Source organism: Patiria miniata, unplaced genomic scaffold (assembly GCF_015706575.1).
Source record: "Patiria miniata isolate m_02_andy unplaced genomic scaffold, ASM1570657v1 HiC_scaffold_20, whole genome shotgun sequence".
NCBI lineage: Eukaryota > Metazoa > Echinodermata > Asteroidea > Valvatida > Asterinidae > Patiria > Patiria miniata.
The window spans coordinates 23,333,491-23,357,486 of record NW_024037059.1 but is presented as its reverse complement, the minus strand read 5'-3'; the positions used below and the strand labels follow the sequence as shown (position 1 = coordinate 23,357,486).

Genomic DNA, 23,996 nt, shown 5'->3' with positions numbered 1-23,996 from the left:
TGCTCCAGCAGGTTGAGGTCGCCAGAGTTGACACTCGTGTAAACTGATCGAGCACCGAGCAAAGACCGAGGCCTAGGCAGTGCAAAGCAGTGGTCAACATGTCCGCCGGAACTGCCGAGTCATCCTCACAACCCAAAGCCAAATACTAAGTGAGGGAAGGAAGGAGGCCGAGCGCATGCCATGGCGGGAGGCCGAGTCCATTTTTTTTTAGAGCGTCCTCAACTTGCCATGATTCTCATCTGGAGAGATCTGTATAGACGCTGTGGCCCTTTCATCTGCTGCCAGCTTGTCTTCGGCTGCGTCGGAGAGGGCGGGTGTGGCAAACAAATTATCGAAATCCACCAGGGGGAAATGATAATAAGGACAATTCCACGGTTACTCACGTTATGTTTTTGATGTACTTTTGAGTTTCCTTGGGCTGAAATTACCTTACTGAAAAGGTTTAATACCTGTTATATACCCCATGGTAGATATAGATATACCCCATGGTAGATAGAGTAGACCTAGACCTACCTAAGCACTAGAGATGACATCCAGAAAAATGTGTTATGTATGATACACAAGACACACAAAATCGGCTACTCACGTTACATTTTCGGACATGCATAAAGAGCCAACATGATTTAATCACAAAGTGTCCTCATGCAGGCAACCTTTGGAAATTTCTTTTCAATGGATAAAATACCATGCCATGAATTGCACATAATAAGAGTAAAATAAATCTTCTGAAATTTTTTATCATTCTGCAATCCACAAAAAAAACATGGTTACTCACGCTACGGTTACTCACGTTACATTTTGTCCAACCCATCTCAGAATTTTATGCCATGATGTGTTTTTTTTTGACTAAATTATCATAGTTAGTATGTAGGCATCAGAACCACTAAAAACTCTGACTTAAATTTGCATTTTGGATCTCCAATGGCAAGTACTCCCAGATAGAGGTTTTCATCTGACATTATTCTGATACTATTACAGTGCATTCTGATCTTTTATCAGGAATGTGTTGTTTCCTCTTGAGTCCAACTGTTATTTAGTTGTTGTTTTTTAACTAAATACGCTGAGCCATCAGAACAGATAGATACAAACCTGTCATGTTCTGAGAGTCTGCTAAAACTGATGTATGCCACTACAGCACAGACTATAGGGTCCATAAAGGCCACACTGTCAGAGACCATGACGTGGAGACTGGGTTCCAGAGTATACCATTGTACCGGGTCCCAATACCGTAGCTTAGTGTGAAGTGCCAATTCAAATTTAACCTTTGTTCCAAATAAACTTTTTAATTTCAATGTAGGAACGTACATGTGTCTTCCTTATTACATTCAACATACAAAATCAATAACAATAATTTACTGGGATTCAATTAAAGTTATATGATATTATGCTGTCTTAAAGACCAGTTTGCACCATAAACAGCATAAAATATGCTTAAAAGTATCTTAAATACTTGAGGTTCTTTGGTTTAAAATAAACAGTTTTCAATAAAATGCAACATTATCAAGCAAAAGTCAGTTTGGGTATAGTTTGGGTGACTTCGGATAAAAAAAAAAATTGGTTACTCACGTTACATTGACCAAAAAAGGTATAAAATGCTACTTTTTGATATTCAAAGATGGATGACGGCTGTGAATTGATGTATGTTTCAGAGGTTAAGACAATCATACAGGCTAGGAATATGGTTATGATTGAAATATCTCTAATTACGATTTCTCAAAAAATGTTTGATAAAATTGGGTTTTCTTTGTTTATTTCACATACTTGAATGTATAATCTGTAATAAAAATGTGAAACTGGGTTAAAAAATTTACCTTTTTTTCTTAGCCATGTCCATCAAACCGTGGAATTGCCTATAATCATATTCCCATCTGGGAAACGATTGCCATTGGTCACGAGACATAACCTTGTGAATGTGATCCACACACCTGATCTAAGGGGAGGATCGGGAACACCTTGTCGTTGCTCGTTGTGGAAGCCGTCCTGAGCTTGAATTATTTATGTTCAGGCTGGGGGAGGGGGGTCATCAAACAGAGTTCCATTTCTGCAATGGGTAGCCGCTGCATGTTGGTCACCGCCTCGTCGTCCTCGGATGAACCACTCGAATGTAAGGACCGAGTTTACTCCGGTAATCGAGGGGCTGTCTGGCATGTTTGTAGGGGCAGGCTGCCCAGGGCCACGGGACAGTGGTCGGGCAATGGCCTCGGAGACAATAGACATAGACGAGTGTTAGCTCAGTGCAGGCGGGGATGCTGGATAATCATGTGTGGTATGTCCCTTTGTCCCTGAGCCACCCAACTGTGACCAATGACTGAGGGCATCGGAACGTGGCTCACCACTTCAGACGGGCCACGGATGGCGCCCAGCTGGCGGTTGGCAGATATTACCCACAATGAAGCCAAAATTGATTGAAAGGCTTGCATAAAGTTGGCTCAGGAGACCGAGTCCTCACCCCAGCGGTGTTTGCCCTGGTGGGATCGGTCTGACGAGTCCTCCGAGCGAAGAATGACGTGATCGTCGACCTGCCTTATTCTTCTTACCCTTCTCTTTTTGAAGAACAGCCCCGGGTACATTCGTTGAAAATTTGGATGATGCTTGGGGCGGTCCCTCAGAGCAGGATATAATATAGAGCCGGGCAGTCTGGGGTTCCCCCAGATGGCCCGCTCTGCATCAGTCATGTAATGTCCAGCCGGCAGCGCCTCAAGCCCCATGGGTTGAGTGAGCACTGTGCGGTCCAATGGCCCGTACAAAGGTCCGTCCCGGCACTCTGTGGTGTTCTCCACAGTGCTGGGGGACATGGGGGATTCAAGCCCACTGAACCGTGGAGGCTATTCCCCTCGGGCTGCCCTGTGTTTGGGGATGGGACGGAGGGTGTAGTGAAGCCCATTTCAGAGCCATGTTCACCCTGTCGACCCTTCTTAGGTTTGGTTCTGGCACAGGAGTTTAAGTTTTGTTAAAAAACCGTGCCAGACCGCACCTTCCGTTTGGTTGTTCCGCATTCGCTGGCAGGAGATGGGGACAGTTACATGTCCCCTTTTCAGTCAACAGAACTGCCAGCGCCTGCCGACTGTGGCTGCAGGTGCCGGACGGGAGACCGCTGATGCGGTAACGGCTCAGCGCTACCAGCAGCGACTCCCAAGAACTTGGTCTGTCCCGGGGGAAGTTTCATTCCCCAGATGTGACAGGGCCAGTCCTCTCCAAATGACTCATTTCTAATAAATAATCTCACAACAAGATGAAACTATAACTCTACTAATAACTCTTTAATCAAATCTTTTCTTAAGTGATAAAGGGTAGCAGAAAAACGACGAATAATACAAGCGTTATTATAAGCACGTCCTACCCGACCTGCCGCTAAGAGAAAAGAGGACGTTCACAAGGCATGCATGCCGCGGGGCACTATGGCGCTATTGTGCAAACTCTTAGCATAGTTACCTGTCGGTAAAGGAAAATATGCATAAGTAGATTATTATACAGGTAAGTTGAGTGAAGTAGACCAGAACAATTTATAAATGTCGGGAAATTGTCAGGTCAGGGAACCAGACTACCTGGCTGGCACTGGTTTATGGATGTATAACCAAGAGCAAACAAAATGTGGACTAACTAAATTTGGTAAATTTGATTCCATACCTTGCTTACCCTGTTAGATTTGTTATAAAATTCTCACAATAGGTTTGAGAATTTTGAAAGAAATGTATTCTTCCCATCTTGAAAGTGAACTTTTATTCAATTTAATGCCTATTTCTCAACTTGGGTCTTGTTGTTCATATGGACTTTCATCCAGGGTGAAAACTGGGAGTGTGAAACATTTGAACGGGATGGGGGATTTCATAATTTGATTTTAGTTCAGTGTAAAACCATTTAAATCAAAGTTTCAACTGAAATCAACAACCGTTTTCAGCAATATTAAAATTGTGTCTGAACCAGAGCAATAAATATGTTAAAGTACTTACAAAGTCACTTCTGTAGCCCACTATTCTTTTTGGAGTACCAAAATGCTCCCTTGCCCTGATAAACACTTGCATGATGAATGTTGCCACTGGGAAAAAAAGGAATTTTTCATAGCATGAACAAAACAGAATGGAAGTCAGCACCTGAATTTCTCTCATAGGAAATCCAAGCAGAGAGTGCCACAATGTCCAATCTGCCATGTACCTACAAAGACAGCAAAATGTATCCAGAGGAATGTTTACTTTTGCTTTATACAGTACACTCTCCTTAAGTCAAACCTCAAGGGAATGGATACAAAATTTGAGGTAGCAAGAGTTCAAGTTAAATTCCTGGTTTTTTTTTTACGGTCATGTCATTTACACATACATGAATGTACATGAATGGCTTCTACCATTACTCTCTATGCAATGGACACATTATTTGGCACAATTTACTTTTCCCATTCTAATGGTGCATTTGTTTTAGTTACAAAGCATCATTTTACTCAGATTTCATATTGTTCTTACCTATTAAACCATGCCAATAAACCACTCAAATTGTGTAACTGTGTGTAGCAAATCTTTATTTCATGTCGTTTATTTATCGATATCCATGAACCACGCTCGGGGTTCTCAGGGTTTTACGATTGTGCGGCGTGGTCACATGGCCGGCCCTGTTTTAATCAATAGAGGGCCCACCAGCTGCAACTGGGCCAGGGTAGCGATCAGGGCTATCTCACACACATCCTCAGTGGTTTCCAATTTGGTCACATGGCCACAAGGGCGGATCCAGGGGGGGGCCAAAGGGGGCCATGGCCCCCCCCAAAACGAAACAATTTTTTTTTTTTATGTGACATCGCAATAAAGGCAGGCAATGAGTACACCACCATCTTTTCCTCAAAAAACATTGGTTAAAGTGGTCAGAAATTGCCTCAGATCGCACCACAGAGCATCTAGAATCCAAAAAAATTTCGGGGCCCTTAAGCGGGCCCCGAACCCCACGCCGTAATTTTTGTGACCCACTTTTTGGGGGGACCAAAATTTTTTGGGCCCCCTCCAAAATTGTGTTCTGGATCCGCCCTTGCATGGCCACTGCAAACAGCTATTGATTGAACTGCTGGTGTGCAGACTACAATTGTGATCAGGCTTATTCGAAAGCCCGGATTTGTTGTGTTTATGGGCTCAAGTCTGTATGCAGCATGCACACTGCAACCCCACTTGAAAAGACAAAGTTCATTGGGCAGTAATGACTCACGAAAAAAGTTTTGTGATGTTGTAGTGTGCTTTGGGGCCATTCAAAATGTTCAATATTTTTAAATTTCATTTTTTTTCTCAAAATAATGGGTGAGTGGGTCAAGGTAAATAATTGAAAATCGAAATTCACTTTTCATCGAAAAAGCAAAGAAAGAAAAAGCCCCCAAAAAAGAGGTAGATCTTTCGACTTGCCTGAACTACGCGCCAGCAGATCCTATGCGCGTTTATCGGCATTTCCATGACTTTAAACATGGCCGTCCCCATGGATGTTACAACAACAATGTAGTCAGCATGCAAGAACCCAGCAGATCTTTGTACTTTTTGGACAGAACAAAAGCTGATGAGAAGAAATCCATGTTGGCCCTTCAAAAATTTTGTTTGTGCGTCCAGTTTGTTGTCCAAAAGTCCAAAAGAAACAGCTTTTGCATACCCTGTCCGCATTTTGTGTAACTATAAATTAAAAGTAAAACAGTACCAAAACAGGTATTGTTCAGGCATGCAACAGTCCTAGCTGATAAGGAAATCCTTTTTTATTTATTTTTGTTTTACTTTTTTTTTAAATACAGTGTAAAAGAACACTGAAAAACACTACAACGTTTTGTGCGATTGGCAATTTCCTCTTGTTTCAACTTCAAAGTTGCATGCTGGAAGCCTGGAAAGGCCACTGAAATCTCCTGAGCTGGGAGAGCATTGACCTAAAATATCTGGCTCATTTGAAGCATTACTTTGTTCTTCAGTGTATAGCCTATAGGATATAATAGCAATTCAACATTTAAACAAGTCAGGCATGTTTACAAACACAAATGCCCTGCAACCGTGACTGTTCCCATGACATGACACCACTCTTTGAACATCAACTGTAATACCTGGGTCAAATGGAACGTTCATTGACATCCTTATTGTTTTCTGTAGGTTATGGATTTATGCCTATGATCCCAGAACTGAAATAAATATGTGTGATGCTTTTCTGTTGGGAAGGCATTGTATGAGATTTAAAAGAGTAAATGATGGGAATAGATCCTGTACAAAAATGTTTTGGATAAAGGTACATGTGTAATTAAGTACAAAGCTCTGCCCAGAGGACTATATGATGTAAATTCCATGCTTGTTTATTGAGAAATAAAGCTTATAAGCAGAATTGTTGTGCAGCAAAGAGATTGATAGGAAAAACTGTTAGATATATTTAGCAAAGAAATGGAAAAACATAATATGAAACAACCGTTAATTGACATGGGTAGCAGGCAATGACTTCACAGTTGGTGTTGAGGAGCATTTTTTTGTTCTGAACTATTACCTATTTCAAAGTGGCCATGCTGTGGTACTTGAAATACAACCAAATATGGTCGCTGAAGTGACAATCATAAACACGACAAAGAGATTTCATCCCTTGTAATACATGTACATTAATGGTGAGAGGGTGTCATAATGCTTGGAAAATGGTCGTATAAGCTCTGATGAGAGGACTATATTATGTAAATTCTATGCTGATTTCAAAAGAAAGTGCAAGTAGCAACCAACAAGCTGAATTCATAAAACAACACAGCTGTACATAGCAGGAAATAAAAGATCACATAAGAATTTTTTAGTAAATAGAAATAGATTCTGTGGGGAAGAACTTTCTTAGGATTACCAACAGCTATGATCGACAAACCAAATTTGAAGTTCATATGTAATCATCATGTCGGTTTTAAGGCCGTTGTCCAGTCTGTTCTGGGTTGGCCTGCTTTCTCCCTATGGCTCTCCTCCACTTGGCCCTGTCCGTCGCGTCCCTCGCATTGACTCCAAGCAGTCGCATGTCATCTGACACGGAGCTCTGCCAAGTCTTGCGCGGTCGGCCGACGGGTGTGGGCCCACCCACAATTACGTTGGTACACCTCTTGACCCAGTTGACATCCTCCTTTCTCTCCACATGACCATATGTAAGTATTTCACAAATTATCGCGCTGACAAGATTTCTATCGTTTTAGCCTCTGTGACCTTGACCTTTGACCTTAAATGCAATAGCCTCTTGGGATTACCAAGAGCAATCCACAAACCAAATCTTAAGTTCATATGTAAAGTATTTCTCAAGTTTAATACCGCGCTGACAAGATTTCCATTGTTTTAGCCACTGTGACTCCTTGACCTTTCAGCCCCATATGCAACAGGCTTCTTTGGACTACCAAGAGCAATCCACAAACCGAATTTGAAGTTCATATATAAAGTATTTCTCAAGTTATTGCGCTTGCATCAGCTCTCATTGGTTTTGTACACGATTCTAATCGAGGTCGTACTTGATTTGATTCCTGTCCTCAATTCATCGATAATGTTGCACATGTGTGTCCTCGATTTACACCATAACAAACGCATGTTCGTAAACAACGGTAATCGCGGACCCCCTATTGTTCCTAATCCTCATTCCTTTGTTTGTTTTTTAAGCAATAGCTTTTGTCCTCCGGCATTTTTTGTCCATGGTTTGAATGCCTGAACACGCCCACCCACACACACACCCAAGGAAGGACAAGACGGAAACAGTATGCCCCTTCCGCTTCGCCGCGGGACATGAAAATGAAATTTGGTCTGGGTCAAAACAATTTCGAAAAAAATTCCAAATTAAAAAAATTGAAAATTTTGAATGAGGTTGCCTTTCTGACATGCTCAACCACTGCATCATTTACTTTTCATCAAAGCTATGGGCATGTGCAATTGTGCATATACAAATATTGCAGGAAAATTCAAGATTCCAACCACATGCCAGTAAACACCCTTTGTCAATGGGGTGCATGGATAGAGGGTCAAGCCAAGGACATGAGTGTCTGCGTGAATGCCAAGACATCATCGGACATGCGGCGCCGATCCTTGGAACAGCGTGTTATATTCCAAGTGGGCACACTCCACCCTGATGGGACGAACTCCCCCCGCCCCCCCCCCCCCCAGTCGTGTGGGACGAGTCTACGAGAGAATACTTACCCAAATAGCAACTACATTTGCATATTTCCCTTTGCCGGCAGGCCAATTCGCTAAGCGTTTTATCGCACAATAATGCGCTTCTTGGCGCCCACCCATGATGCCATGCGACGTCGCCGCCATATTGAATCTGCCTCTTTTCTCGTGCAAGTCAAGAAGGTAACTAGCCGAGCTTAGAGTGTGGGAGGGATGCTATTTGGGTAAGTATTCTCTCGTAGACTAGTCCCACACGACTGTGGGGGGGGGGGGGGGAGTCTACTTCGTTCATCTTACCCAAATAGCAACTACATTTGCATAGAATAGCACCGATATCTGGAGGAGGGTGCGAGGCGCATATGGGTGAATTGTGTTCTCTCGTGGACTAGTGAACCTTCTTTCTAAGAGAATACAAACTCACCACAAGGGAGGTACTCCTGATGCTCTAGGAGGTTTCGTCTCTCGTCATGCTCCCTTTTGATGAGGCCATGGCTGCTGACAGGACTGTCCGGCCTGGTACGCCCTCAGTTTGGAGTACATCTTTGAGGTAGCAGGATGTGAACGTGGAAGAAGATTTCCAACATGCTGCTTTTGTGATTTCTTCTAGGGAAACTCCCCTGAAGAAAGCCAATGATGTTGACAGTGCTCGCACTTCATGAGCATGTGGCTTCTGTTTATATGAACCCTCATCTGTCGAAGGCCAATGTGGGTTCGCTAAGTTAATCACTGACACTATCCATCGAGCAATGATGTCACGTGAAGCCTCATGGTGCGGAACAGTTGTGAGGTCCTTTCACATAGTGCCTTGGTCTGGCTGATGTACCATTTAAGAGCCCGCACTGGGCACCAGACTTTGTCAGCAGGGATAGTTGATATTGTACGTATTTCTGGTACAAAAATATCCGGAGGCGTTAAACCCATAGATTGGTTTTTAGTCAGGAATGCTGTTGTGGGAATGAGTCGGACGCCTCCTGGTTCCCAACGGATGTGTCCAGGTTCAACAGAAAGGGAGTGTAGTTCACTCCTTCTGCGAGAGGTGGCTACAGCCAGGAGAAACACCAGTTTAAGAGACATGTGGTACAATGAAGCCTGGCCCAGGGGCACGAAGGGGGGCTTCATTAATATCTGTAAGACTTGGTTGAGGTCCCAGGAAGGTATAATCTTTCTTATTGGGGGACGCTAAACAAACATTCCTTTGAGGAGATGGGTCACCGCTTTGTTGTTTGAGATTACGGAACCATCTTTAAATCCGTTGTGGATAGCGGAAAGGGCAGACCGGTAGTTCTTGACTGTTAGACCCTGATTATAAAGGTACAGCAAAAAATCCCCGACCAACGTCAGAGGAGCTGAGGTTGGATCAACCAATTGCCGTCCACACCATTTGTAATAATACCGAAGTCTCGAGTCGTAAATTTTTCTTGTAGTGGCTCGGCGGCTGTGTGCTGCGAGAGTGGCAGCGTCTTGAGAAAGGTCTGCTGCTCTGAAGGACTGTTGCACAGAGGCCAACAAGTTAAATGGAGGTCTCTGGGGGCTGGATGAAGATAAAGGGACTGTGGTTGGAATATTATGTCCGCTCTCTGAGGTAGTATCCACGGAGTGCGAACTAGCAGTCTGATCAGCCTCCGAACCAGGGCTGGCATGGCCAGAATGGGGCTATTAACTACATTCTGCACGTCTCCTTTTCTAACTTGTTTAGGACCTTTGGAAGCAGGGATATTGGTGGGAAAGCGTACGTGAACGTCCCGTTCCATTTTATTGCTAGTGCGTCCACTGCCAATGCTTTTGGGTCTGGGCGTCGTGAGCAAAATCCTGGAAGTTGAGCATTGATGGCTGTTGCGAAGAGGTCGATGTGGGGTCTGTCGATATTGGTGAAGAGGAGACGGACAATCTCTCTGTTGAGTGTCCATTCTGTTGGAATTATCAAACCCCTGGACAGGGCGTCCGGGATCTCGTTCTGATCTCCCGGAATGTGGGAAGCGGAAGTTGTACTTCTTCCCAGATGCACCAATGGAGGATGTCCCAAGTCAGATAACACAGTTGGGGCGATCGGGTGCCACCCTGACGATTGATATACGACACTTTGGTCGTGTTGTCTGTTTGAATTAGTACTGTGTGTCCCTGTATTGTCGGCTGGAAATGTTGTTGGCCGTAGAATACTGCTTGCAGTTCCAGAATGTTTATGTGTCGATTCTGGAAATCTGGTCCCCAGGTTCCGCCTACCTGGCATGGGGAGAGAGTTGCTCCCCATCCTAGATTTGATGCATCGGTTGCGACGGTTAAGGAGGCCTGAGGACGAGGGAAGGCTAGGCCCGTCCGTAAGTTCTGAGCGATTGACCACCAACGGAGGTGAGGAAGGAGACCTATAGTGATCGGAACTTGAATATGGATTGGATCCCGTTTTGGTCTGTAATGGGCCAGTAGGTGGAGCTGGAGGGGGCGCATGCGGAGCCTGCAATAAGGTACAAGATCGATCATCAGTCCCAACAGCACGAGCCATGCTCTTGCTGGGGCCACATTCTTTGAAAGGAACATGAGAACACAACCTTGAAGATTTAGTATACGCTCTTTGGTTGAAGTTGCTGTGCCCTGGCACAAGTCTATGTCTGCACCCAAAAAGACTGGATGCTGTGTTGGAGTTGGGTGAGACTTTGTTTTGTTGATAATAAACCGAGTTTGGATGTCAGAGCCCATGTTGACTGGATCGCATGAAGGGTTTCTATTTCTGTGCGCCCTATGACTATCCAGTCGTCCAGATACATGAAGATTAGGATGTTTCGTTTTCGTAAGCTTGCTGCTACTACTCGTGATATCCTTGTAAAAACCCGTGGGGCTGTGGATAGACCAAATGGGAGAGCGATAAACTCGTCTGTGTTCCTTTTGTATCTGAATTGTAGGTATTTGGAATGATGCCTGTAGATTGGGACGTGTAGGTAGGCATCTTTGAGGTCTAGTGATGCTGCCCAGGATGGAACTGGAATTGAATCTAGAATGACTCTTAGAGTTTCCGTGGTCGGATGAATTTGTTGAGAGGTTTGAGATTTATGATGGGGCACCACTCGCCGGTCCCTTTCTTTGGGGTCAGGAAAAATGTTGACAAGAAACTAGTGTCCCTCGGAGAGACCTGCTGGATTGCGTTTTTCTCCAGCAGAGAAATTATCTCTTCTTCTAGTGCCTTTTGTTTTTCTTTGTTCCTTGGCACCGGGGTGATACAATGGTTGTTTTGACGGAGGGGTACTTGTGAATTCGAGCTTGTAACCTTGCGAGGTAGTTGCGAGAACCCATCTGTCGGAGGTAATTTCTTGCCCAGGACCCTTCAAAAGAACTGAGTCGGCCCCCACGGGTCCGGGGCCAACTCGGTAACGTGAATGTCATATTCGCCAGCCCCGGTCTGTCGGGGTGCTGACGATCGCCAGCCGCGATTCTGATTTGTTCGGTAGGATGGGCGATTATGGTTGTAAGGGCGTGCTTTAGTGGCCGTTGAACCGGCTGATGCCCCTGTTGCTACATTCTGATGAAAAGGTTTGAACGGCTTGAAGGGCTTACGAGAAGGACGGAATGAGGGAGCTGCCTTTTGTTGCTTCCTGTTTTCCTTTTGTGGTTTGGCTGTGAGCTTGCGTAAGTCCAGTTTCTGAGTGGTTTTGATTCGTTTTGCCTCTGTCTCTAGGATTTCATGGAATTTCCCATCGAAGAGGTCACTAGACAGGAGGGGCAGTGATTGTAGTTTCTTTCTTGCCCCTGTGTATGGAATATAGATGGAATCTATTACGTTCTTACGACGAGCTGTTGTGGTTGGTTGCTAGGGAGACTCTTGTGAACTGATCCAAACTTGACAGAAAAGCCTCTTCAAGGCAACAAAGGGCGACTGCCATCATGTCAGGGGAAATTTTTGACTTTCTTTTCACTGCAAACATCAGATATTCTGACAAGAGGAGGAGGAAGGAATTGATTTTCAAGCCAAATCTGGCCGCTGAGTCAATCTTTTTCATGGTCTCCTCGAGTTTGTTCTTGGTAGGGTCTTTGAAAGATGACTTAGATGGTTGGTATTTCCCATCAGCTACCAATTTGTCCTAAGCTATATCAGGAATTGGCGGTACTACCACCACCGGTAATGCTCATAGTCTGCCTTAGCGAACTGGTAGTATTTCATTTCCCTTGGACGAAAGGGTCTCCACATCTTTGCACCCGCGAGTTTCTTCATGCGGTCAATGCAAACGATGTCCAATGGTAAATGAGGAAAGAGTGGGTCCTGAGCTGAAGCTTGGGATGAACCGGTTCTACGCTTGAACGATTTACATGTACTTTCAGGCTGACTGGTTTCACCCACTGTTGGTATTTTCAATACTCGGGTCATGTCTCTTTGTAACAGACGGAGTTGCGTCTCGAAGGGAGACAGGTCCCCTGGGTCTGCAAAATCATTGGAATTCGAACAAGTCCGGGGATGATTCATAGTTTGGGTTTGTGGCACTCCACTCTGATTTTTCAGCATTGTTCTCGGTCCTGTCAGAGAACTGCGAAGATGGGTGGATTGAAATGAATGCGTGAGGAATTTTACGTGCCTCCCGTGTAACTCCCGAAGTTGAAGGTATGTCTGAATTATCTTGAACCTTCGGCACGGAAGTGTGTCCTCCCGATTTGGATGTTTGTTCCACATAAGGGGAGGTAGAGACTGGTGGGGCTCTTTGTGCCGCAAGAGCGGATATAGAGTCACTGAGAGACTGAAAGGCTTCCATAAAAACCTCAGTAGATACCTCTTTTTCTTCTGTGAATGACGGGAATGTCCGTCGAAAAAGTCGCCTGATGAGGACGATGAAGATCGGTATCGGCGCTTATGTTTCTTTTTAACGTGTTTCTTATCTTTCTTTTGGGTACGACTTGTTACACTGTCTTGAGTACTTGAAAGATTAAGCACTGGAACTCCAGAGCACTGATCCAGAGCTATATGCCATGCCGTGTGAGGACGGTTGGGTTATTGGTAGTTCGTCCGTCGGCAGAACGGGGGCCGTGGAATTACCACCAGGACCGAAGGATTTCCCCCTTGTGTCCTTGGAGGACTGGCTTGATCCATTTGGTGGTACCGTGGTCAATAAGCCAGCAGGTTCCGATGGTGTGCATGGGCTATCTGTAGTCTTTTTCTTTGGTTTCGGACAGACGGGAGTTGTTTCAGTGTTCGTCGGTTTCTTTGCCGGGACTTTCCTGTGTTGTTTCCCCATAGAGGCGTCAGTCAGCAAGCTCTCCGCTGTGGGTTCCATTTTATCGGGGGACTGTTCCCTGTGCTTGTTACGCGATGCCATAGCAAAGAATACACTGTACAATGTACTCGGTTGGATGCACCGCAAGAAAACACTAAGAACACAGTGCGCTTTTGTTATGAATGGTGCGTTGTGACACAACCACTGCACACAGGAATGCAATTAAAAATAACAATAGAGTCATTCGCTCACAGATCAGACATTGCCTTGACGTATGTGCATATGCCACTAGCGGTGTGTGGTCGCTCGGAAGGGATTGTCCCTGTTTCTATCCGCTATCGACCAAAGACCACTGCTGCAAAAAGCAGTAAACGCCACGAGGAGAAGACTGTTTCTTCTCACCGTGGGCGGTAGTGGTAATGTGGGTTGAGTCCAGGGTGAGTAACTCGTATCCACCTGATGCAGGCTTCGATAAGTACGGTCTATCGTCGTACTAAAGTCGTATGGTCTCCTACGTCGCTAAGAGAAAAGAGGCAGATTCAATATGGCGGCGACGCAGCATGGCATCATGGATGGGCACCAAGAAGCGCATTATTGTGCGATAAAATACTTAGCGGATTGGCCTGCCGGCAAAGGGAAACATGCAAATGTAGTTGCTATTTGGTTAAGATCATCACTACTGGTGGCCACAATCTTGCCTTTATGAGTAACATAGGGGCATTAGGTGTCTTCATTCAAAATGCCTGAAGAAGCATTTGGAAGAGAATAAAAAGAGATTTTGGCATGCCTTCCTCAATCTCAAGGAAAAAAGCAGTGAATTCAACACATTGCCTCTGCGAGCAGCTGTTGCTAGCATTGAGATACTCGCAAGCTTGTGTTCATAGAAATGGGAATGTCAATCAGTTATAAGTATTCTAAAACATAAATAACAATGCTCTGATGTGGAATAATGGTTAACTTACTCTTTCGAGAGACCCCACTGCCTAAATTGTGATCCAGATCAAACGGATCTTCGATGGCGAATCCACGTGCAGAACCAGTCCACATCTTCTCAAAGCGTGATAGCAGCTGATGCTGTCTAATACACACTACATGTTTCTTGCTACTGAACTCTTCTGTGAAGAAACGCAGAAATCCTAGCCACAATTCTCCCACAGATTCCTTGTTGCTACTTCTCCAAATGTGCCTCTGTAATATGAAATTGTTAGTAAAACGAAATAAATAACGAAAATCTATACATCAATATGGGCGATTCCCAATACAGTGCGCCACCAAGAGGTTGTCAAGGAGAGTCCATTTTTCACAGTGCGTTGTGGGAGACAGTCCATTTTTTTCTAATTCAAGTACTTCCACTGTTTTATTCATGCTGACAGTAACATTGGATGTATACATTATAAGTAGTAAAATTAAAACAAGTCATAAATTACGTTTGGATTAACTTATTTTAAGATAGATGCACAGAAGCATCAGCATAGGGGGTCAGGAGAAGCCAAGGGCTTTTATTCCTCCCCCTATCCAATTTCCTATATCACCCGTATTATAGCTACATTATGACATTAACTTTGTTAAACATATAAGTACAAGGACAAGTGACTTATTACAAGAGGAAAATTAACAACACAATACAAATTCGCCATGGCGCGGACACTTATACTTGTTATTTTGTCCGGTCAGTAGTTTAGTAAATGTGTGATTCAAATATCTTTAGTTTTTCTTTTCTTTTTATCGAGATGGTGTTTTTTGTGAGGCGGCAGAATGCTACGACCTGATGTATCATAAATTTCCTCGAATTGTCGCGGCAAGTCGGCCATGTTTTTGTCGACCGTAAAGTTGAAACATCTAAGGAAACAACTGCAAAAGTTGTCGCAAAACGTAAATATTTTCACGACAAGCTCTTTTCTGCCAACAGTAAATAACAATTTGGCACTCTCAACTCATTGCTTAATAACACCACAAAATTACTTCCAGCATGTGGTTCTGTGTCTCAATTGGCAAATCGTTTTGCAACCTTCTTTGTTGAAGAAATACAGCTAATCAGACAAAATCTTGACTTGGAATCTTGCCCACAAATTCTTCAATCTGATATTGACTCCTGTGTATTGAATGATCAACAGGTTGTTGGTAATTTGGAAAGCACGTCGGGTGGTATGGAAAGGTTTGAAAATGTCGAGAGTGATGATACCACTGAGCTTCATGAACTGAAGCCTGTTTCTCTCGAGGAAATGGCTTGTATGCTTAACAAGTGCTCCAACAAATCATGTCTGCTCGATCCTATCCCGATGTGGCTCCTCAAAGACAATTCAAGCCTTTTCATTAAAGCCTTGGCTAACATTGTCAATGTATCTTTTGCAACAGGTATTTTCCCAAATTCTTTGAAAGATGCTATAGTGACACCTATCATAAAAAAGCAGACTATGGATCCTAATATTCTTAAGAATTATAGGCCCATATCTAATATCAAGGTTGTCGCTAAGGTCGCTGAAATGGCAGCTTCTAGTAGGTTGTCTCACCATCTTCATAACAGCTTGGATGAGCCATTTCAATCGGCCTATAAACCTTTTCATTCCACTGAGACGGCTCCTCTTAGGGTAAGGAATGACATTGCCTCTGCTATTGACAACAAGAACGCAGTCTTTCTTGTTATGTTAGATCTATCGGCTGCGTTCGATACCATCGATCATGCAATATTTGTCAGTCGGCTTTGTCATAACTTCCATTTTAAGGGTCGTGCTCTGAATTGGTTTGCAAGCTACCTAAGAAACAGGAAAAACTGTGTCTCAATTTCAGGTGAATTTTCAAAGGAACATCAATTGGATTTTGGCCTCCCTCAGGGATCCATCATAGGGCCAAGAGGGTATACAATGTACACTCATCCAGTTGGGGACATTCTACGCAAGAATCATGTCAACTTCCACATTAGTGCGGACGACATGCAGATTTATGTCGGTTTCAATCCGAGAATTGATGGTGAATGCGAGTTGGCACTTAACAAACTCAGAACATGTGTACAACAAATAAAATCATGGATGTCGCAAAACAAGCTGCAACTAATCCAAGCAAAAACAGAGTTTTTTGTTGCAGCTTCTTAGAGAACTATCCGTAGTCTTTCAGACGTCAAGCTAATTCTTGATGATGTCACCATCGCCCCGACACAGACACTGAAGGATCTTGGAGTCTTCTTTGATCCTGTTTTGAACATGTCTTGCCAAATCTCATCTGTTGTTAAATGTGTCAGCTTCCATCTACGCAATCTGTCAAGAATTCGCCGTTTTATAGATCAGGATACTTGCAAGCTTGCTGTTCAAGCTCTTGTGTTTTCCCGGATCGACTATGGTAACGCCTTACTGTTTGGAGCCACTGACTATGACCTAACTCGTCTTCAACGCCTACAAAATAGAGCGGCAAGACTGATATTTTTGGTAGGGCGTGATACTTCCAGTGCCCCCTTGTTATGTCGTCTTCATTGGCTGCCAATCCGTAAACGTATTGAATTCAAAATCCGTGTCATCGTCTACAAATGCATTCATTCACAAGCCCCGGGTATCTTCAAAATCTGATTTCATTTCGCAAACCTAGATATGCCACTTGCTCTTCGCTAGACTCAACTCTTCTCACTGTGCCTAAAACCAGAACCCGTACAGGTGATAAAGCATTTCAAGCCGCTGGACCACGCCTTTGGAACTGTCTTCCCATCAACATCAGGGAGGCCAAAACCTTGGGCATTTTCAAAGGCCTTCTGAAAACACACGTTTGTCTAATTTCTTGTATTGCTTTGTACTTCATTTTGTTACTGATGTTCTGTATTTTGAGTTTCATTGTTCATTGTGTAATTTATTATATGTATTACCTTGTACAGCGCTGTGTTCCTTGAAGGGCGCTTTATAAATGCCTAATTGTATTGTATGTATAAGGAAAGATGTGTTTTCAAGGCATATTTGGCAGCAAACATCGTTCAGCCAGCCGATTGTGTAGGCAGCCATTTAGAAGAGTCTAGAAGTATGCGGTGCACATGACAACGCACTAACCAATAACATGTGATACCTCATAATGAACATTTAATTTCTCATGAATATTTAACATATTGGATATTCATTAATCTTCAACAGGCACTTTAAATATATCAAACGGCCTCTCAATGGCAACAACCACTTGTAGTCGAGTGGATAAGTCTGGTGTGTTTAATCATGAAAGTTTTCTCCTCTCCAGGTTCTATTCCCATGGATGTTCGTTAAGTAGCTATACTGATTTACAAGAGGCCAGTAGAGGGGCGAGTCGAGGAGGGAAAGTAGTTCATACCATATACTGTTTAGGAGAAAACCCAGGGAGAAGTATTGTCCAGAAAAAAAATACAGATTTATCAGAACAATAACAGAGAGTGGTCGGGTTGTGCCCGACCACTCAAATATTACTTACATTCAATTATTATTACACTTATCGTTGAATTTAAGTAAACTTTAACCCCAACGGCTGTCCACCACTGCAACTTTACTCTAGGAGAAAACTGTCAACAGCTTTTTTTGAAGGAGGAAGGTGATGTAGAACAAAGAATTTTAATGGGTAATGAGTTTCACAAAGCAGGTAGGCGATGAAAAAAAGAATTCTTAAGGCCAAAAAAAAAAGTCTCCGGTTTCTGGTATGGAGCTTGTCCAAAAAGTGGTGCGGCGATGCGTTTTTTTTTTTTTTTACCTGACTTTTTTGCTTCAAATGTCGGCTGATGACTGCAATGGTGCTCGACTAAACTTAGTGCAAATATATGGGAGTCCAGAGAGGCCACATAAAGCTTATTCTCGATCATAACCCCATCTAAAAACACGTTAAAATTGTGCAGCAGCAGGATTCCAGTCAAACCAGTGAGTTTGGCGGTTTTGAAACATCGTCTTTCATTGAAAAAAAACTTTTTCATTTTGCCGACGCGCATGGCTACGGCGACGCGCGCACATACCAGAAACCGGAGACTTTTTTTTTTGGCCTAAGAGTGTTACATCTGGAGTACGGAATGAGACTGGTTGGGAAATCTCTATGATGGTTTACACAAAAGAGTTTGTTAAATCTTAAAATTAATGTGGCCTGACGTTGCGAACTTAGCAAGTTCTTCTTCAGAGGCTAAAACAGAAATGACAGAGGTACATACATTAACATGGGGGTGCACACAAACATGCAGGGCTGAAAGAAGAAACACAAAAGGAGGATTAGGTGTGAAAGGTGTGGAAAGATGCAGGGGAGGGTGGATGAGAGAACAAAGAAACAAAGGGAGATGGCAAACCACAAGGGGTCTGGTGTAAACAGGGGAGGGACCAGAAAGGGGAAGGATCAAAGGTCACAGGGAGTGGGAACGGACAAAAGAGTGTGAGAGTGAAGGGATGATGGGGGGGGGGGGGGGGGGGGGGGAACAGTATTGAGGTGGAAAGGGATGAAAGATCAGGGAAGGTGGGTAAACACAAACAAGGAAGACCAGATGGATTATCTGTAACAGAAGACAATGGAGGAAGAAAAGGATTAATCATTTCCAAGTTGGATGTTGAGACCATGTGGTTGAATAGTTTGAAGAGAGTTTGTTATCAACATCAGTATGATTGTAAAAAATTTGGTAACAAAAACAGAGACTTAACTGTTTTCTCCTTGATTCAAGTGAAAGAAGTTTTAGTTGTGACAGCCCCTGGGAGTAATCCAAATAGTCATCTGCGTCATGGTTAATTGCATGTTGGTGGAAGTAGAATTGAGTAAAATCCCGTTGAATCCTTTATATATACGATTTGTATTACACTTATTACAAGATTGAAACCATATGGGGCTAGCGTAATCAATGATCGGTTTACACAATGCTAAATAGAGCTGGTTTGTTGTAAATGCTGAATGTTTTAGAACATACAGCATTTACATGTTTTTTTGCCATTGAGGATCAGATTGTATTATTACTCCAAGATATTTATGTTCCGTAGAAGCTAATATGTTCTTGCCAAGTATATTGTAATTGTGAGTGAATACATTTTGACGTCACCTAGAAATGGGCAACAAAGCACATTTTGATGGGTTAAGAGACGTACCGTTTTTTACTCGATGATAAAATCCTACAAAGTGGTATGGGCATTGGTTAATGAGGTCCATCAGGTGAGAGTGAGACGCATTAATAAGTTAAGAAAGTTACATTACCAGTTCCTTTAGGTCACTGAAGAACCATGCATTCCAGCCCTCCACTAAGTTTTCAGGTTTTTCGTTGCCACCATACAGCTGTACAGAAAAAGAATCAGTATTTGTGATAATTAATATGGAGATTCACTTATTCACCACATGTTCTAAGAAGAAATTGTTACAAAGTAGAGCATTCTGAGCATGATTTACAAATACCAGATGTTTAATGGGAGTTGTGTGAAGTTCCAATTTATTATATTTCATAAATACTCATTAGCGAGAGCTTAAATCTAACTCGTCCATTCACTATCGTGTGGTGCCAGCCGCTATCTTTGCTATTTTTGTTATAACAGCATTATTTCCGTCAGAGGTGCAAAAGAAAACAGATTTGTTGAATCAGTCAATATAGTTGGTTTAATATTGATTGAATGAAGGAATATTGAGACAAACTGCATGACATGATTGTTTTTGTTAATTTTGTTAACCCATTAAAATTGGAAGCATATCAATTGTGTATTAGTGAATTTCAAATTAATCAGAATTTTGCGAAGTGTAATCGGCCAATACGCTGAAATTCACATCATACCTCCTGTAAAACTGGGAGTACAGGTGGCTTCCTCTGTTGTAGGAAGAATATAGTCATGATCGTGTAGGCATAGGATGACAGACTTCCCTTGGAGGCATCTCCAATATCACACATCTATCCAGTCAGAATGAAAAGAACTTTGTTAAATTGATGAACCTGGTAATAAAACATATCTTTAGTTAAAAATAACCAGTAAATAAAAGGGCTAGAAAGTCAAGAGTGAGACATTTATTATTTGTTACTTTATATTGAAAGGAAATCAAAGTTCAATTTCAGTTCATGTATCTGCCCACTGCTCAAAAATTCCATTAAACATATTTCTGCCCGCTAAAGAATTTAACAGGAAAAGTATTTTCTAACAGAAACAAACATGCTACTCCACGATATTTTTGGTCTTCTAACAAAGATTGTTTTCATTATGAGCAGATATGTATGCAACGCTTTAGGAATTAGAATCCGAGACATTTCTGCTGCCTTGACAAAATGTACATGCCCTCAGGATAAAGCCCTAGTCTACCCAAGGAAATTTATATCAATGGATTAAGTTGACAGTGTCACAACTTGCTAGTCTGAGTGCCACTGTCAAACAATCCATTCATGGCCATTTCCACTTTTTGTATAAACTTCATTATGCATAATTAGTACCAAATAAAATGTTCCAAAAATTCAGCTGAAAAATTGTGTTTTGCAGTAAATATTACTTCAGTAATAATTTTTTAGGTAATATTCATCTTGAATACCGGTACTATCAAATCTTGTGAAAATGCAAAAGGGTAAGTCAATGCCAACTCCACTAGTGGTTAGATGGTCACCATCTCAGATTTTGTTATATATCAAGTATATCACACGTCTATTAGCCAAACGGACTGATTGAAAATGACAGGTATCAACTATTTTTTTGTTTCTGATAAATGACCCCAATAATACATGGCCAGAACCCCCTTTTTGTTCATGCAAATCAAGCTGTTTGTTTTAGATGTTTCGGCAACCCAGCTGAAACAGCTTGTTTCTGTTAAGATTTTTTTCTTCTTTTTCCTTCTTTTTCAGACTCTCTCCATAGGAATTGTATGTTTTTCTTCCAGACACCCACTTAGGCACTTTTATAAATATGACCAACTTTAAATTTGGCACATACAATGACTACCACCTGCAGATGTGTGGAAACATTCACGTCAAGCTGACATCATCATGTGTCATGCAACGTTGCATTAAAGGTGAATTTTCTGAGACCCTATATCTACGAAAGTACAAGTTCGAACTGAAACTTTGTATATACTGAGAAAGGGATGTGTTACAGGTAAAAATTTAAGTGAGTTATGACGACATCATCGTGTCATTTATGGTTTGACCATTAAACATATTTTACGAATAAAATATGCTGAATTCTTTTGTAATAGGTTTGGAAGGTTAGCATCCGTCACGTCCCCCTATGTCCTTGCAGGACTTGGTAGGCATGAGGGTGAGCACGAGGTCATAGATATATGCACAAAATTTGAAAACAAAATGTGAGACGTGGAAAATCATGAGTGGAAAATCAAGGGTCTAATTGATCATGACAATTTCAAGGCGCAACAAGACCTGGTTAAACACACATTCAACAAAGTGAAGTCCAGCTATTACCACCACAAAATCAATAGCTGCGAAGGAAATCAGACAGAATTCTTCAAACTAACAAATTATCTCACGCATAGAAGCACAACTCCCAGGTTTCCAATTACTTTATCTTCTGTGGAATAGCCAACTACTTCTCAACCCACTTCGTTGAGAAAATAATTAGAATCAGAGATGACATTCTCCACACCCAACCCCACTCTGGCAGATAACCCTGATCCCAGTCCAACATGCCAGTCTCCTGTCAAAAGCATTCCATCCTGTCACGATAGATTAAGTAGTGAAAATCATCAAGGCATCATCTTTAGCTGTAGTCCACTCTCCAAATCGAGTAAAAAAAGCGGCGGACTAGTAAAAACCATTCCCTAGGTAGTCGCGGCTGGTAACACAAAATTATTGTCCCGCTTATCCGTGGATTTCCTCCTTCCCCCCCCCTCCATCTAGCGAATAAAACAAAGGAAGAACATCACCTGGCTCTGTGTTATGTATTGGTATATAAAAGCATAACAAAGTACAGGACAAAGACCCTGTACGTTTTCTCCAGCATACAGTCTTGCTGGTAACCTTGCAATGATGTTGCAAACTTCATCTGCAGATGCAGGAGCAAGAGTGTCTAAGACTGCACAAGTTTTATGTGATCGATGACTGGCAGACTAGCACGAATAGATTCCATCTTGCTGGTGAAGAAGTTGCTGAAATGAGTAGCTAGATCTTCAACGAAAACATGTGTTGGAAGAGGGGAAGGCTGCTTTCTGTTCAGAAGATCGCTTTTAACTCTGAACAGTCTTTTCGTGTCACCTGAGCAGTTGTCAATTCGTTTCAAGTTGTACCCTGTTTTTCCAGCACGAACTAACGATTGGACTCGCTGACATAGCTGGCGATACAGCTGTCGATGTATTTCAAGCTTGAATGATCGCCAATTTTCTTTCAAGCTGCCTGCGAAGAAGTTTTCCATCTGCTATTTCTGGGTGTACCATTGAGTATTTGGTCGAACTGTCACTGAACGTTGTTGAACAGGAGCATGTGTGTTCAAGTAGCTATCAGAATGGAGTTGTAGCTGCCGACAGCAAGATCTACGTTGCTCACAATGCATTTCTTTGTAAATGACGTTTCAGTCAAATCCTCAATGAAGCAAGGTAGGTTGTATAGACTGAATGTTTCGTGACACAACAGACTTCCGGGCAGTTCGCAGACTTGGAGTATGCAGGTTACAAGTAATGGCGGAGTGATCAGAAATACCACAATTTTGTCAATGTCAGACAGTCCTGTGGGGTCGATCCCTCTCCGTGAAATGAGCAGGTCTAGAGTGTGGCCACGTATATTGGTTGGCTGACGGATGTGTTGCTCAAGGCCATATGCACTTAGAACATCACAGAAACCTCTGGCATCAGGTGAAGTTGTATCAACGATTCAACGTGGATGTTGAAATCTCCGGAAATAATCAAACTGGCCTTCTTGAAAAGGTAGTTGTCCAGTACATCCGAGAACTCATTTAGAAAATCTTTGAAAGGAGTTGATGATCCTGGAGGTCTGTAGACGACGACCAGGTGTACAGCGTTTGAGTTCTGGATGATATCCATCTGTATCAGTTCAAAGGAATTGATGTTATCAAGGGCTGGATGGATTTGTACATTTAAATCACTCCGATATAGAAAGGCGACACCGCCACCTCGTTTACCTGTCCTTGGTATGTGCTTGAACGTGTATCCTCCAGGGTTGAGTTCTGCAATTACAGCATCATCGTCAGCAGATAGCCATGTCTAACAGACACCGACAATATCAAATTTATTATCGATAACAAAGTCAACGAATTTGCTGGTTTTATTTTTCAGAGATCTTGCATTGAGCATACAGAAGGAGGTGGTATGTTCTACTTTCACCCTCTTGTTTCCAGTAAGCTGCACTAGGTAACTACGGCAACAGTAAGGAGATCCATTGTGCAGATAGTCCGGATGATATTCACCGTCGGGAAAAGATGTTTGTCTTCCATAACCAATAATTACTGGAATCAAACTTTGGGGAGTTGGCCTCCTTCTGTGAATCCCTGCTTTGCAACCTCTATGAGTTCGTCTTCATAGAGTTTGGCCTTTTCGAGGGTCTGTCTTTATGATGTCCACTGGTGCATGAATCATGCATGGTGTCCGTCTGATGTTTCCTGCATATCTGTGGCATATCTGTGGCTGGAGTGGACATGTGGTGTAGAAATCAGGCCCTTGGTACAGGGAATAGAGCTCTGTAGGTTGGTATATGTACTTCAATTGTGGATAGAACGCCTGGGCAGAAGTCATCATTGCTATCCTTTGCTGATAATTGACTAATCCATGTAGGTGTTGAGGCACTGATTGCTGTTGTTGGTGATGGTCCAAAGTGCTCGTCTTC

At 42.7% G+C, this 23,996-nt stretch overlaps 1 protein-coding gene across 1 annotated transcript in view; it reads right to left on the bottom strand.

Annotated features, from left to right (window-relative positions):
• Window positions 1–23,996, bottom strand: part of LOC119728253 (terminal uridylyltransferase 4-like) — a 147,765-nt gene that overhangs the window by 79,467 nt on the left and 44,302 nt on the right. The window contains exons 8-11 of the mRNA XM_038200407.1: window positions 20,007–20,120; window positions 19,442–19,519; window positions 14,254–14,479; window positions 3,951–4,036 (exon numbers count right to left, since the gene is read on the bottom strand). Coding sequence (XP_038056335.1) covers window positions 3,951–4,036; window positions 14,254–14,479; window positions 19,442–19,519; window positions 20,007–20,120 — 504 coding nt within the window. The remainder of the gene's footprint in view (window positions 1–3,950; window positions 4,037–14,253; window positions 14,480–19,441; window positions 19,520–20,006; window positions 20,121–23,996) is intronic.